The sequence below is a fragment of the Vipera ursinii genome, assembly GCF_947247035.1.
Source record: "Vipera ursinii genome assembly, chromosome: 5".
Classification (NCBI taxonomy): Eukaryota; Metazoa; Chordata; class Lepidosauria; order Squamata; family Viperidae; genus Vipera; species Vipera ursinii.
In genome coordinates, this window is record NC_139518.1 from 65029602 (window position 1) to 65047482 (window position 17881).

Sequence of the window (17881 nt, forward strand, 5' to 3'; positions counted from 1 at the left end):
TCTCCTTGTATGTCAGCCAACATAGAACATTTAAATTTCATGTTTGAAAATATAGAAAGATGTATAGTTATATTTCATAATGTTTCCCATAACTATTTTCATAACATTTTAGCAAATCAGAATGTAAACATTTCATGGGCCACTAAATCTTCCAATGTATCATAGAAAAAATATTAATAATAAAATAGTTGAAAATTCTTTCCCATGTTTTTTAAATAATTTTTTCTCTATTGGCTTCAAGTAGTCTTCCATTGCCCTAAACATACCTGCATCCAGTGTTTCAACTGAAGAGTAGACTTGGTGAAATTCGAAATGCTGCTTTTCTTTGGAAATCAATAGAAAAGTTGGAAGGCAAAGCAGCCTACTTTAATTCTGCTTGATTTCTGAAATTTCTATTCGTTTATCTATGATATGTTTTATAGGTTTTAGAGATATAAAAATGAACCCATGATGAGGAGAGAAAGCTTGATCAACCTGTTGAATTGAAAAATCATAGCATAATTTCTTAATCTAGATTCTAAGATTTTGCATGTTTTATTTCAAAAGTCAGACACTATTTTCACCTACATAATATCACTGGTAAATTAGTGCATTAAAAGAAACAATTAGTGACAATTACAATTACCTTAAAATTACAATTATTTTAAAATTAACCTTTAAAGAAGCAGGAGCTATGATGGTTGATAAAAATAAAGTTATGTCAGTAAATTAATCAGTACTTATTGGTAGCAAAATTTAAAATTTGTGATTAAAAGAAAATGAATATTGTGAGTTTATTTTTGCAAATAATTTTCTTTGTAAAAAGCGTACTTAATTAAATATCTATAAACAATAGATTATCTCAATTTTAAAAATAATAGGCTTCCCCCTTTTATTTTAGAAAACTAGGTCTTGTCTGGTCACATTACCTGTACTAAATTGGGTTAGTATGATTGAAAGGGGATATAATTTCTATTCAGGCTGTTCAGAGCTCTTTATTTTTAACACACATTTAACTAAAACACTTGGGAGAAGTCCATTTGTTAAAAATTCAACATCCCCACCCCTCTAATTAAGATCTGAGAATATTCCCTGTGTATACGTGTCTGAATTAGCAAAGAAAAGGCCTCAAGCAAACAAAATGAAGCTAATCTAGATTTTTCATTGTAACTTAGGTTGTTGTAACTGCAAACTGGTAGGGCATGATATCTCACCAGAAGATAGTTTTAGAGGGACAGATCAGATAAGTTCTTTAATATTGAGCTTGTTCATCGTTTTCTATCAGCGTTTTAGACCACCATAATAAAAACACGTTACTTTAAAATAGGTTTTGCTGAAATAAATGGAGCTGAGTTCCAAATGATAACTTTGACCAGGATGTAGATAGCAGATCAGTAAACCGATCTAAATCATTCTGCCCTTGAGTGAGAGAAATTAGAAATAATGGATAGATGTGTGTATGTGTGTGTGTGTGTATATATATGTAGCTGGAATGCACTATTTTTTACAAGTTTTTGAATAGATCTTAAGTTACGTTTTTTCCCTGTGGATTTCTATTTCACAGGACAAGTGATGAGAGAAAGCTTCATATAGTCATTTGTTGATTATGACTCATTGCAGATGATAAATGACCTGCTGAACTTCAAAATTCCTGTTTGCTCAATAGAAAAGAAATCCCCATTTTTTGTGTCAGGCTGTAAAATGTGGAGCCAGCTTTTCAAGAGTTTGTATATGATAAAAAAGGCATACTATGAGCCATGCCATTTTTGTATATAGCTGCTTATAAATGAATGCTTTTGTGGGTTTTTTTTTCCTAATAAGTTTCATTCTTTTCTTTTCTCTTAGGCATTTGACATGGCTTCAGAACTGCATAAACAAGTAAGCTGTTGCAAGGGTGGGGGGAGAAAAATAGTGCATTTAAGTCCACACACAAAGTAATAATGTTGGAAAAGAATTCACATAACAAAGTTGGCATCCTTCCCTAGTGTCCAGCAGTCAGTGTTAAAAATCCAGTCGACAAGATTGATGCTGCATTGTAAATCTCAGTAACTCTGTCATGGTTGGTAACAGGCAGCAGTAGACCTTTCTGCATCACATATCTATCTTCCACAGAGCATAACCTAATTGAACATTGCTGTACTTTTAGGGTTAACTGAGCTTCTTCTGCCCTTCTGTGACTAGATTAATCTTCCTCTTTAAAAGCAAAAGAAATAAAATCTAAAGTTTTGTCCTCACATTGATATTGTGAATCCATGTATAGTGTTTGATACTCTGTATCTTTAATGGATGTATAAATTCAATAGAACACTATATTTTAACAAATGTTTATCAAACACCAACATAGCAACTGATGTCCCATTTAAGTTGCAGAATACATTAGCAAAATCATAAAGTATGAATAGATTATTTGAAAAATATTCTTTTATTTCCCTCCCTCAAAGACAAATCCAGCAGTTATGGGAGTATTTGCCTTTTAATTTATTTGACAGATTGGCATGATTTAGGGCACAGGTGTCAAATACACAATGTCACGTGATGTGTCGTGACATGACGTATTGCGACTTTTTTTCCATTGCCGGCAATGGGGTGGGTGCAGTTTTGGCGTGACACATCCGGCCCGTGGACTGGCAGTTTGACACCCCTGATTTAAGGTAAGCCTTCTCCAATTCCACACTTCAAAAGAAGAAAAATGATTAATCTGAAATTATAGCATTTTTTATTACAATTTATTTTAATATTTTTGACTGTAGACAGTAGTCATAATGAATTGTAATGTTGTCTAAATGCCTATTCATATGTTTCCCTCACTTAAATCCATGAAAAGTTAGAAAACATATTTAAATTTCCCCATTATGTTTCACTCTTAGAGACGAAGTCACAATTAGTTTATATTGTACAATAATATAAAGTATGCATGTAGAATTAGAGTAACCAGGTTTAGTCTATTATTGCTGATCAGTAATGGCTTGCAGAATCTACTGAAAATAGGAACACTCCTGAATTTTGTCCTAGCTCTAGTATTCTTAGGCAAGGGAAAATACCATTTTAAGAGGCCACCAAGTGTTATAGAAGAATACATAAGTCTTCTTCCCTTTTATTTGTGGAAGCTACAGTTGCAAATAAACTGTTTTCCATAATTTAATCTTACTAATATGGCTGTCATTATATATTTTCCTACAGTGGAGAGGATATACAAAGCTTCTTCAAAATGCAGGCATAGTATAAACTCCCTCACACTTAATTTTGTGGTATTGATAGCCACCTGCATATCATATACAATTCAGAACATGTATTTTCATTCTTTGGAGATATGTGATCAGTCTCTTTAAGATTAGCAGATATCCTAGAAATATACAATTTATTTTAGCATAAGATTTCGTATATGTTATATAGATTACAGTTGTAGAACAATTGTCTGAATCTGTTTTGACAATGGCAATTGTTTTATTTGCTTACGAGCAGATTTAAGTGTGTCTTAGATTAGTTAAAGAAAAATATTGTTAATAAAAGATATTGTTTGGATGGATTATTATTACTATTATTCTCTAGTTCTGACTTTTCAGTTGTAGCTATTTTAGTATTATGGAGGATGATGGATGATCCAGGAAAGTTTCTTTTGAAGCACTTCTGATATTGTGCAATGCACTTGGGGGTCAGCTGCACTTGACTGATGCATGATTTATCTGATGTCCCTGCCACTTTCAGAGATAAAGCTGCTATTTTATCAAAAATGCCAGCAACTGTGACTTAGAATTTATATGCTTTCTTTTTCAAATAATTGGTATGATTATTTTCTGGTGTAGCAATAAAATTATAGAGGTAATTGCACACAAATGTGTGATAGCACCAAAATACAATAAAATTAACCTGAATTAGCTTGACTTGTCAATGAAGTATTTATGAAATGTATTTTTGCAATAAGAGAGACCAATATTATAGCTGGAAGGTGAGTTATTGCCTTAATGTAATACAGTTTGAAATTTAAAAAAGAAACTTACAGTTGAGTGTGATTGTGCTTTTGAAATTAAGCTGAAATGATATAATTGGCAGCAATAATACATTGTGAAGGTAATATCTTTTATTGTGTTATGCCTAGTTGCCTTTTCTCTTAGTTTGTTCTGATTTGAGCTTGTCAACTAACATGAAAAACTGTTCTGTGAAATTTTGTCCATTTCAATATAAGAATATTATATATAATTTGCTTTGCCATTCTGTTTTCATGTCTGGAAAACAATTGGTTTTTGGAAGTGCTATGCTCATTTCTAGTGATCATGGAGTGAGTTTGGGCAGTACAAAACATGGATTTTAGATAGATATTGTTCCTGTGGGAGAACGTTCCGTGAAGAGTAAAAAGAAAAGACAAAGAGAGATTTGTGATTGTCTGCAGCAGTAGCATATGTTGATATCATTGAGATTAAATTATACCATATCCTTTACCTTTTGTTGAAGACTTATGTACATAATATTAGACAATGCAAAGGGCTGTTCATCCTTATCCCTTAGACATCTCCTAGAAAATGTGCTCAGTAGCTTACTTGTTAAAGCTTTTAGACAAAGCTTTTTTCTCTTTTTCTCTCTTGGTTGTTTGCTTTTCTGTGATGTTTATGTTCTGCTGATCTCCATATTGGAGAATTCATAGATTTTAAGCATGAATTAGAACATTGCTATATTTTGGGTTGGTATGATGTTGTGTTATTGAGAGAAATATGGTTCTTTGTGGGAGATGGTATAAAATGGTATGCAGATATTTCCTTCTTTATAGTATATTACTCTAGCTTGGCTAATTCTTTGGAAGACTGTTGCAACTACTTTACATGAAAATTCCACCAAATCCTATAAGTCAGACATGTCAAACACAAGGCCCAGGGGCTCCTCCAGTGGACCATGCCTTGGCACTTGCCCTGGTCCCATCTCCTTCTGCCAGATCTGTCCCACTCCTGCCCAGGCCCCCATAGATACCCTTGACGTGAATGATGTAGAGCTGGCCATGCCCACCCAGTTGGCCGCACCCACCCTGGCCACACCCACCTGTCCCCCCAAGGGCAACCACAGTGCTGATGCGGCCCCTCAATGAAATTGAGTTTGACATCCCTGCTATAAGTCCTTCAATCCCAACATTTTCCATAAAGAATTGCACTTTTAAAGAAGTACAGACAGAACATTGTAAAGTTTAAATTGTGCAGACTTTCAGACTTTGCTCATCAGCTCACTTGTCAAAAATATTTAACGAGGCTTTCCTCTTTCTTTTAGATATTTTTTTCTCTTTTTTGAGTCAGTTTTTCTTTTCCTGATCTCCAGGTTGAGGAATTCATGGATTTTAACCTACTTACAATTTAACTTTTTCCTTTAGTAGTAGAACATACCAGTTTTACTATTTTAAAGCATATGATATAAAAATAGAATTATGCCTTGTAATTGTTATAGTTCAAGTATTTCTTAACAGACTTCAAAAAAATATGATTGTATATTTTGCTTAATGTGGATGTGTTTTATTTCAATTAAACATGTCTTCTGCCCTCAAGTGACCAGCTTGTAGTGGGCACTGAACCATGGAATACGGCTGTCACTCTGGAGTTGGTCAACAAATACATTTTCCTTAAATGAGGGAATTATTACTGCTTTCGTTTCATTGTTGATTTGGAACATATGCCCACTTCTGATGATTAAATGACAAATTTGACAGTCAAGGCATTTACAAAAGTTGTTGGTTTTGTAGCTATGATGACAGTTCATTTGATTAAAAAAGGATGTTTTGGAACATAGGACAGGCTGTTAGTGAAAACAGCCAGAATATCATTGCAGAATAGTTGTACTTCTCTGTGGATGGAGTACCAGCTGTCATAACTGCCTAGTCCTTTTTGTCATTTTGTTTTAAAATATCTAGCAGCTTTGTCTTCATCCTTTCTTCTTTCTTGACTGCTGAAGAACTCACCTCTTTCTGCTAAAGTTTTTCAATCCTTCCCCACTAAGAGACATGGTGTTGAATTTTATATGCTGTGGAAATAAGGTAACCTTGAGTTTTGAAAAAAAATTCTTCAGAATAACTAATAAGGAAAAATGAAAATACTAATATATGTTGATTCATAGTGGCTTAAAAAGTCAAGTATAAATACTGATATTTTTCCTCTGTCAGTGAACTGGAAAATCTTATTTGAATTTAGAATTCTGAGTTCTGCTGACAAAATGACTTCCTTTCCTGTCCCCAGTCATTGTGAAAATTCTTACAGAATTGGAGAACTGTGAAATAATAAAATGGAGAATTGGTAAAGTAGAAACTGTCTTCCTTATCTTCAACCAAACCTCTGATAAAATATGCAATTTTTATGTAGGGGCACTATAGGGAGTGTCCCATTTCATTATGTTGATTTTTTTAGGAAGAAAAGAGAGCAAAGGTCTAGAATAAAAGGAAGAAAATTCATTAGCCCAAATATGCTGCTGCCACCTCTCCTTCTCTTTGTTCCTTTTGGTTCATAGAATGATTCAGATAAAAAGAGGTATTTGACCATTAAGTGCCAAGGAACATGTGATTTTTCTGGGTAATTGATTCCAGAGATCTTTAATTAACATTGAATTGGAATGTGCTTTCAGTAATTTATTATTTTGTGGCCTGAGCATTGGGCTGATATAGGACAGGTGTTGACCTCCTTCTGTATGACTTTCTGTTAAATACTTGGTCACTGATGTAGAGAATGGAAGCAATTATTATATCTGATGATTACATTTGCTTTTTTAAAATAACACATTATACTATTTGTTTATTCCTCTACAATTATTCAGATACTATTCTGTAAGACCTGCCTCAGGTTGAACCTCTAAGTATGAACAATCCTTAACTCCATTTATTGAGAAAGGTATAGTTTACTAGAAGTCACGTGAATTACAGTAATCTATAGCCAAAACTGAAAATCGTGCACCAAAATCTCCAAGTATAACTTTTCCCTCCCTTAGTTGCCTCCCATCACTGTGCCCCCACGTCCAATCACATTCAAATAAGATCATTTCAGTCATAGGTTTGGTATGTAGCTGCATTCCGTTCCTAGCCGATAGTCCTTGAAGTCCATCTCAGAGAGATACAGTGAAGTTTCGTTTCCCTTGAAGCATCTCCCCTTCTATCTAGTGAAGTTTTGTTTCCATTGAACCATCTCCCCTTCTGTCCAGCCACCCTAAAGTTCATGGCAGCTGATACTGAATGGTTGCGAAGTGCAAACGTGAGGTGGCGATGGACACTATTCTAAAAACTTTTCCACATTTGCTTTTGCCAAATTAGATATTTCCCTTTCTATATATCTCTGCAGTTGTGTGTCTGTGTAGGTGTATGTATGTATGTATGTGCGTGTATATATATCAGTATAAAATTCTCCGGGAGGAATATCAAACAGCTGTTTTTTGCTAAAATAGTAAAAACAATAAAAACAACTATTTACAAACCTAAAACAACATTAGCTTTCACTGGTCCATGTTTATGTATGTGTATATATATATATATATATATATATATATATATATATATATATATATATATATATATATATATATATATATATATATATTTGTTTTCTGAGGTTTTTGCGGGTGCCTGTATGTGGATCCTTGGTTTTTCGGGTTTTTCCCCGCGTAGAACTAAAGGTGTAGGCGCAACGTTTCGACGGAATCCCATCTGTCATCATCAGGCTTTAGCTTCCTTCTGGGAGAAGCATGTGGCTGTTTGTTCCTCTTTTTTAAACTGCCAGAGGGGGTGTGTTCTGTGGAGGTGTGCTCTGATTGGGTAGGGGACCAAGTGTGTTCTGATTGGGTGGGAGTGTGTTTTGAATGGTGGGTGTGTTCTGATTGGGTGGGGGGGTGTTCTGAGTGGATGGGCTGGTCTCAGCTGCCAGCTCCAGACCTGAGCTGGTGAGTTGTGCTGCTTTTGTTCGGCTTCGTGTTTGTGGTGGTGCCATGTTTTTATAGTGGGTGTCAGTTTGCTTATTGTGTGGTTTGGAGGGGTTTAAAGTGGCTGATGTTGCAGCTATAGTTAGGTTTCTGTTTTGTGGTTGTGTGTCTTTATCGTTGTGGGTTCGGATTTGCTTTTTGAATGGTTGTGTGGTGGTGATGTCATGTGATGTTATCATGAGTTTGGGTCTGGTATCATTCTTGGTGGTTGGGCCTCGTCTGTCAATCAAGGCGGGTTTCCAAATGGCTGGTAGACGAGAGGTATCATCTCGTTTATTCATGCTGTGGGGGCGTTTTTCTATCTCAATGGCTTCTCTGATTATTCTGTTGTTAAAATGTTCAATTTTGGCGATAGTTTTGGTTTTTTTAAAATCAATTTCATGTCCCGTGGCTTCAAAGTGTTGGACCAGGGATGAAGTTTGTTCTCCCTTTCTGAGTGAGTTTTTGTGCTCTTCAATGCGTGCACTTATTCTTCTGTTGGTCTGTCCGATGTATGTGGTGGGGCAGGTGGTGCATGGGATTTCGTATACTCCTTGGTTTTCTAACCCAATTATGTCCTTGGGGTTTCTTAGGATGGTGGGGTTCATGCTATATGGAACAAAACTGTGACTGAATCTGGATGTTCTGCTTCGGATACCACTAAACCTCTTCCCAGAAGGTAACAAGGAAAACAGGTTGTGGAAAGGATGTGTAACTTCCAGGCAACACTGTGGACCCTTCTCAAGCATTGCTTATATGCTGTGTCCTGAATAGAAGGAAGTGAACTTTTCTGTCATCCTTGCCACTCTGCACTGCCTTTCTGTCTGAAGCAGTAATGCTTCCAAACCAGACTGTAATGCAATATGACAGGATGCTCTTGATCGTCCTTCTATAAAAAGTATTAAGGACAGGGGAAGGAAAGTGTACTTTTCTCATGCGATGTAGAAAATGCAGGCATTGCTATGCCTGCTTTACCAGTGACGCGTTGAGCAACCAATTTATTAGCTTCAGACCCAAAAACTTGATGCAGTTAACCACCTCCACAGGTGAATCATTAATGCACAGAAGAGTGTGGCCGTGCCTGCCTTTTCTGAAATCGACAATGATCTATTTCGTTTTTCCAACATATAAAACAAGGCTATTTTTATTACACTAGTTTACCAAACCCTCTACCTCTTTGGGGTAAGCATCCTCATTGTCATCCCGAATAAGGCCCACTACTGTTGTATCATCCACATACTTCACAATATGGCTGGAGGTGAACCTTGCACAACAGTCATGGATCAACAGGGTGAACAACAACGGACATGAACAAGTAACTAAATACAATATGAATTATATGAATTATGACAAAACAGAATAATTATTTTATTTATTTTATTAAATTAAATAATATGTCTGAACTATTAACAAAATGACTTGCAGGTTATATAATCATTTAAGACCTTGGGTCAACTGATGGCAGTTCTTTATAGATACAGAATGGAAATACTGAATTCATAGAAAAGGTATGTTAATTTCACAGGTTAGAAATAGTACATATCCACAGTGTTTCTACTTTCCTTGCTGGGATAAAATACTGTAGTCCATTATTCTTCTGCTTTGGGCACTAATAAAGGTATCATGCTGTTATATTCTCTCTGGTGTATATAGAAGTATGGAGATGTCTTTCTTTCTGTATAAGTTTGAATTGATGTCTTTTGGGAACTGACATCATTCCAATCACATGTTTGTGTTCTCTTATGGTTTCCCACAAGAAATCTATATTCAGGTATTGCTCCTTAACAGCTGGGAAGGGATCACTAATCTCTTTCTTTCTCTCATATAACCAAGTATATAGGGATTTAATCTCTTGAGCTGAGTCAACAGATAAAGATTATATTCAGGATATTTCAACTTTAATTAGTTTCTTCTCTTCTTGATATCCCTTAAAATCCATGATGAGCTTTCAGCATGTTGGGCATTGTCAGCTGTGCTTGGTTTTTCTGGGTACCTGATGAAGACAGAAGGACTGCTTTATATCCTTGTAGAATCAGAAATGATTACTTAGAACTGGGCCTGTTGTGAGCCACAAACCACAGTTAAATGTTTAATGTCACCAAGATTCTGCAAAATCAATTGTTTATACCCATTGTCTATATATAGGTGGAGTGAAAAGATGCCTTGTGAATGTTTACTGTAGGAAATCTCCTGGATATTATCCAGAATTACAGAAGTGACATTGTTTGGTAAAGGTTTAGATTGGATAGATCAGGCAAATTCTACAAAAAAAGTTGAATATATGGGATAAAGTAGAAAGATTTAGCTGCATTTAATAAACAAAAGAGCAATAAAATCTCTTAGAAATATAAAGTGGAGAGGGAGAGGCTTTGAAGAATTTGAAAACGGGGAAAAAATAGGATTGGTAGTTTCAAGAGGTTCAAAATTAAGTGAATAAAAACACATAGAAACAAGTGATACAATAGATGAGTTGATTCACAGCAGAGCAAAGTTATACATAGTGAGACTTTTTTATTAATAGAATAGAATATCTTTATTGTCATTGTGTAAATCACAAAAAAATTAAATGCTTTTCACAGTGCACACTACACACAAGTAAAATGAATGAACCTTTATTGTCAAAGTACAACCATGTATAGATTGAGACTGGCTGAGCCTCCCTTCATGCCCCCCTCACAACTCACAGTGACAACAAACCCTCCATCTTATTACACCATGTGAGCTAATTGCACAACACACCGGCCTCGCAAGTCAATAATGCATAAAGTTTATAAAATTATTTCCCGTTCAAGAGCCTAACAGCCCATGGATAAAAGCTGTTCTTCAGCCTGTTGGTACAGCTGGCTATACTCCTATATCTCCTACCCGATGGTAGGAGAGTAAAGAGATACTGACCAGGGTGAGTCATCCCTGAGAATTTTCCTCACTCTTCCAAGGCAGCGAGCCCTGGCGATGTCATCCAGTGGTGTCAGGGGACAGCCCACAATGCCTTGTGCTGTGCTCACCACCCTATGTAATACTTTCCTATCCGTGGCTGTCAGACCAGCATACCAAACCATAATACCATACGAGAGGACGCTCTATAGTAGACTGGTAAAAGAGGGTCATTAGCCGTTGTTCTACCCTGTTCTTCCGCAAGACCCTGAGGAAGTGGAGTCTCTGTTGGGCCTTTCTGGCCACCTGGGTTGTATTGACTTTCCAGGTAAGATCTTCACAGAGGTAGACTCCAAGAAATTTAAAGGAGGAAACTGTCCACACAGCCCCTCCCCGATGTAAAGTGGGGCAAGTTCCTCTTTTTTCCTCCGGAGGTCTAGCACCATCTCTTTCATCTTGCCGATGTTCAGGTGCAAGTTGTTGTTGAAACACCATATGGATAGTTTTTGTACCTCCCCCCTGTATGCTGTCTCATCTCCACCTGTAATAAGACCCACTATGGTGGTATCATCTGCGAACTTAATTATCGCAGTAGATGGGTCGGACGATACACAATCATATGTGTACAATGAGTACAGGTAGGGGCTAAGAATGCAGCCCTGTGGCGAGCCGGTGCAAAGCTTCAGGGGGGGTGGATAAAACAGACCCGACCCTCACTGTTTGTAACCAGTCCCTGAGAAAGTCTTGAATCCAATTGCAGATGGAGGGGGAAAACTTCAAGTCAGTCAGCTTTTCAATGAGAGTGCTCGGCAAAATGGTGTTGAAAGCCGAGCTGTAATCAACAAAAAGCATCCTGACATAGCTTCCATGTTTCTCAAGATGGCTTGCTACAGAGTGTAGAGCAGTAGCTGTCGACCTGTTCCCCCTGTAGGCAAATTGATGTTTGTCGAAGTCCAGTGGGAGGCATGTCCTAAGATGTTGGAGAACCAGTCTTTCGAAGCATTTCATGACTACAGACGTTAATGCAACAGGTCTGTAGTCATTCAGGCACTCAACTGCAGTTTTCTTTGGGACTGGGACAAAAACCACAAATAAGACCATACATTATATACACACATCTTTTACATTCTATTTACCCTTGCACTGCCCCTAATATTGCACTTCAGTGTTGCACTATGCAGTGGTAATTAACAGTCTGCCAGATGGTAATAGTTAAAAGAATGTCTGGGATGAGATGAGTCTTTAAGAATATTTTGAGCTTTCCTAAGACAACAGGAACTCTGGGTGATGATAATGACCCGCTGAAGCGGGTCATTCTAACCATAGGTTAGAATGCTCTCTATGGAGCAACGATAGAAGGTCACCAGCAGTTTTTCATTCAGTTGTTATTTCCTGAGAAGTCTCAAGAAATATAATTTCTGCTGAGCCTTCTTAATCAATGCAGTAACATGAGCACTCCAGGTCAGGTCCTCCTTTATGGTAACACCCAGAAACCTAAAGTTTGCCATCCACTCCACACAGTCTCCGCTGATGATTAGGGGCTGAATGTCTGATCTATTCCTCCTGTAATCTACTATAAGCTCCTTGGTCTTAGTTGTGTTGAGAACCAAATTATTATCCTGATAGGACTATAGTTTCTATTGGAAATAAAAGATTTTAGATGGCAGACTATTTCCTATCTGGAAGGAAGAAGTAACCATGATCCAGAACATGGGCAGATTTAGTAATATGATGTAATCAGTATGGTAGTGTCATTCGGATTCTATTATTATTATTATTATTATTATTATTATTATTATTATTATTATTATTATTATTATTATTGTTGTTGTTGTTGTTGTTGTTGTTGTTCTTTTGTTATTGCTATTGTTATTATTATTGTTATTATTATTAGTACTGTTGTTGTTGTTGTTGTTGTTATTATTATTATTATTATTATTATTATTATTATTATTATTATTATTATTATTAATTGAATTTCTATACCGCCCTTCTCCCGAAGGAATCAGGGCGGTGTACAGGGCAATAAAAGCACTACAAAAGTTACAAAAGTTAAAAGTAAAATTAAATTAATGAAGCCCTAACAATAAATAATTAAAAATACCCCAAACCCTTAAACCAGGCCAGCCTGTTCAAATAAATAGGTTTTCAAATCGCGGCGGAAAGAGCAAAGGTCGGAAGAGCTGGCCCTGTGGGGAAAATAAAGGGTGCTCATTGTTTAAACGCAAAACCTACCTTTTCCCCCTATGGTAGCTACGGTAAACTTTGCTGAAAATTCAATAGTAGGTTTTTTGCAAATTTTCAGTGGCTGCCCCCATTTTTTCTTTCTTCATTCCATGCAGAGATTTGTTCACCTTGTTCCCCCTGGGCCTTAGGGAAATGGTGAAGATCTTCCCTTTCCTGGGGAGAATGCTTTCCAATTGCAGATAGGATTCATGGATGCGTGACTTTTGAGTTTTGGTTTTTATTATTCCTGATATTTTTATATGTCCTTGGGACGTCTGAATAATATGCTATTTTACCACGCAAAGGTTCTGGTAAGGAATGGCAAATAAGCAAGCTAAATAAGTAAACAGCGTAGACTATACATATACTAAATTTAGAAACTATTGTATTTGGCATGTTTCCAACTGACTTGGCTTTCAGAACTGATTACTACATCGTATTAAAATAAACCTTGTCAGAAAGATTTGAAAATATCTTCACATTAATAAAGAATTCTAAAAAAACATTATGTCAGCTTTTTAAAATTTGAAAATATCTTAAAAAGAGGTGAAAGTGAGGGTAAAATGTACTGTATTTTCTTTGTTTATGGGATCATTCAGTTTGCCCTTACAAAAAGTTCCTCTTCCTGCAAGATCAGTCAGACTCAATTAGTCTAGAGTTTGTAATTCATTATGATATAATTAATAGTTATTGTAAAAGTTCTCTAGAACTTTTATATAACCAGGTAATGCCTGGAAAGAAAAGGTCAGTAACATAATCTATTTTTATTTTAATCAGGTGTTTTTAAAATTATTGGGCTCATTAGCAAGTTGCATTTCTGTATTTTAAAAATAGTTGATTATCAAAGGTTTTTGTGACTGTGACTGTATTTTTTTTAAAAGACCTTTTGAATTTAAGTTTTCGATCATCTTTTCATTTCTTTTCAAAAATAAATCATAGTAATTCAGACACAGAAATCTTTACAGATGCGTCAGTCATAAATTCAGCCTTTTGTTCAACGGAAAATGCAATTTTGTTTATAATAATAATGGTAATGATACAATATGGATGTGACTAAAGACTGCATATCACATTTCATCTCAAAATCTGTATCAATAGTCAAAGAAATACTAAGTGTTGAAAGATGTTAAGATATGAAAATCTGCTTTATATCCACATTCTGCATGACTGTAATTTATGCTTATATTTTGGAAATGGCAATATCCTGCAAAACAAGAATACTGTCTGAGGTCTCATTTTTATTGTCTGATAATGTGTCTCCAGACTTTACACAAAACTTTGATGGCATATTTTCAATAGATATTAAATTTAAATACATAATTTATTGACTACTTATGCATGGTACCTCATAATATGCAGTTCTCTGACAACTAAAAATAAATATTAAGATTTAACATTTTACTTTTAAGATAAAAGAAAATAAGTTGACATCAAAAGCAACATAAATGTAGAAATAGCAAATACAAATGGCTAAATCCTCATCCCATTTATTCATGTGGATTATGATTTTGGACTGTACACTCAAAAATACATGCAACTATTTAAACACAGGAAAGAAAGCAAAACTCATTGCTGTGCCAGAAAAATGCTGAATCTTAATATTCAAAAATATTTTTTGAAAATAAATGAAACTTTAAAAGTGTAATAGAATCTATATATGTTTTGCTATTGTTCACCTAGAGAGAAAACAAGATTGGTACCAGACCCAGATATCATCCTTTAAAGGCTGTCAATCATGGTGGACATACTGAAAGGAAAGAAAAATGGATGATTTTTCTGTATGGTTAAATATAGCAGGAAATTTAACCTTTTGAAATGGATTAAAATATGGACCCCCTTCATGGATTACTGCCTTGTCGTGGCGAAGGGGCTTGCGTAATTCAATAAAGCTATGAGCTATGCCATGCAGGGCCACCCAAGATGGAAAGGTCATAGCAGAGAGTTCTGACAAAACGTGATCCACTGGAGAAGGAAATGGCAACCCACTCCAGTATCTTTGCCATGAAAACCCTATAGACAGTACCAAAAGGCAAAACGATATAACGCTGGAATATGAGCCCCTCAGGTCGGAAGGCGTCCAATATGCTACTAGGGAAGAGCAGAGGGCTAGTACTAGTAGCGCCAGAAAGAATGAAGCGACTGGGCCAAAGCCGAAAGGACGCTAAGCTGTGGATGTGTCTGGTGGTGAAAGGAAAGTCCGATGCTGTAGAAAATCTCTATGGAGATTTTTTCTCCATAGGAACCTGGAATGTAAGATCGATGAATCAAGGCAAGCTGGACGTAGTGAAACAAGAGATGACAAGACTGAACATCGACATCTTAGGAATCAGCGAACTAAAATGGACAGGAATGGGTGAATTTAATTCAGATGACCATCAGGTATACTACTGCGGGCAAGAATCCCTCAGAAGAAATGGAGTAGCCTTCATAGTCAATAAAAGAGTAGGAAAAGCAATACTGGGATACAATCCTCAAAATGACCGAATGATCTCAGTTCGAATCCAAGGCGAACCATTCAATATCACAGTAGTCCAAGTCTATGCCCCAACCACCAGTGCTGAAGAGGATGAAATTGACCGGTTCTATGAAGCCCTACAGCACCTTATAGAACTAACACCAAAAAATGATGTTCTTATCATCATGGGGGATTGGAATGCTAAAGTAGGAAGCCAAAAGATAACCGGAATAACAGGCAAGTTTGGCCTTGGAGTACAAAATGAAGCAGGGCACAGGCTGATAGAATTCTGTCAAGAGAATACGATGGTCATAGCAAACACTCTTTTCCAACAACCCAAGAGACTGCTCTACACATGGACATCACCAGACGGTCAACACAGAAATCAGATTGACTATATGCTCTGCAGCCAAAGATGGAGAAGCTCTATACAGTCAGTAAAAATAAGACCAGGAGCTGACTGTGGCTCAGACCATGAGCTTCTCATTGCAAAGTTTAGGCTTAAACTGAAGAAAGTAGGGAAAAGCACTAGGCCACTCGTATGAATTAAATCATATCCCTGTTGAATATACAGTAGAGGTGACAAATAGATTTAAGGAATTAGATCTGATAGACAGAGTGCCTGAAGAACTATGGACAGAGGTTGCCAACATTGTACAACAGGTAGCAACCAAAACCATCCAAAAGAAAAAGAAATGCAAGAAAGCAAAATGGCTGTCTGAGGAAGCTTTGCAAATAGCTGAGGAAAGGAGGGAAGCGAAAGGCAAGGGAGAAAAAGAAAGATACGCCCAATTGAATGCAGAATTCCAGAGAATAGCTAGAAGAGATAAGAATGCGTTCTTAATTGAACAATGCAAAGAAATAGAAGAAAACAATAGAATAGGGAGGACCAGAGACCTCTTCAAGAAAATTGGAGAGATGAAGGGAACGTTTCATGCAAAAATGGGCATGATAAAGGACCAAAATGGCAGGGACCTAACAGAGGCAGAAGAGATTAAAAAGAGGTGGCAAAATTACACAGAGGAACTATACAAGAATGAGCTTAATGTCACTGATAACCACAATGAGGTGGTCACTGACCTTGAGCCAGACATCCTAGAATGTGAAGTGAAGTGGGCCTTAGAAAAGCTGAGCAACAACAAAGCTACTGGAGGTGACAGTATTCCAGCTGAGCTATTCAAAATCTTAAAAGACGATGCAGTAAAAGTGCTACACTCAATTTGCCAGCAACTTTGGAAAACTCAACAGTGGCCACAGGATTGGAAAAGATCAGTTTACATTCCAATTCCAAAGAAAGGCAGTGCCAAAGAATGTTCAAACTATCGCACCATTGCACTCATTCTCATGCTTAAAATTCTACAAGCTAGACTTCAGCAGTATGTGGATCGAGAACTATCAGAAGTACAGGCAGGATTTCGAAGAGGCAGAGGAACTAGAGATCAAATTGCCAACATACGCTGGATCATGGAGAAAGCTAGTTCCAGAAAAACATCTACTTCTGCTTCATTGACTATGCTAAAGCATTTGATTGTGTGGATCACAACAAACTGTGGCAAGTTCTTAAAGAGATGGGAGTACAAGACCATCTTATTTGTCTCTTGAGAAACCTATATGTGGGCCAAGAAGCAACAGTGAGAACTGGACATGGAACCACTGATTGGTTCAAAATTGGGAAAGGAGTCCGGCAAGGCTGTATACTGTCACCCTGCCTATTTAACTTATATGCAGACCACATCATGAGAAAGGCAGGGCTAGATGAATCAAAAGTTGGAATTAAGATTGCTGGAAGAAATATCAACAACCTAAGATATGCAGATGATACCACTCTAATGACAGAAAGTGAAGAAGAACTAAAGAGCCTCTTGTTGCGGGTGAAGAAGGAGAGTGCAAAAGTTGACTTGAAACTTAACATTAAGAAAACCAAGATCATGGCATCTGGCCCTCTCAATTCCTGGCAAATAGATGGGGAAGAAATGGAGGTAGTGACAGATGTTATTTTCCTGGGCTCCAAGATCACTGCAGATGAGGACTGTATCCAAGAAATTAAAAGACGCTTGCTCCTGGGGAGGAAAGCAATGGCAAATCTAGACAGCACACTAAAAAGCAGAGACATCACCCTGTCAACAAAAGTGCATATAGTCAAGGCTATGGTCTTCCCAGTTGCAATGTATGGCGGTGAAAGTTGGACCATAAGAAAGGCTGAGCGCCAAAGAATTGAGGCCTTTGAACTATGGTGCTGGAGAAGACTCCTGCGAGTCCCTTGGACTGCAAGGTGATCAAACCGGTCAGTCCTAGAGGAGATCAACCCTGACTGCTCTTTAGAAGGCCAGAACCTGAAGCTAAAACTCAAATACTTTGGCCACCTAATGAGAAGGAAGGACTCAGTGGAGAAAAGCCTAATGCTGGGAAAGATTGAGGGCAATAGAAGAAGGGGACGAC

At 36.9% G+C, this 17881-nt stretch overlaps 1 protein-coding gene across 2 annotated transcripts in view; it reads left to right on the forward strand.

Annotated features, from left to right (window-relative positions):
• MGMT (O-6-methylguanine-DNA methyltransferase) overlaps positions 1-17881 on the forward strand; it is a 220145-nt gene that overhangs the window by 19316 nt on the left and 182948 nt on the right. For both annotated transcript variants that reach the window (XM_083363840.1, XM_083363841.1), the window contains one exon: positions 1825-1857. In XM_083363840.1, the coding sequence (XP_083219966.1) occupies positions 1825-1857 (33 nt within the window). The remainder of the gene's footprint in view (positions 1-1824; positions 1858-17881) is intronic.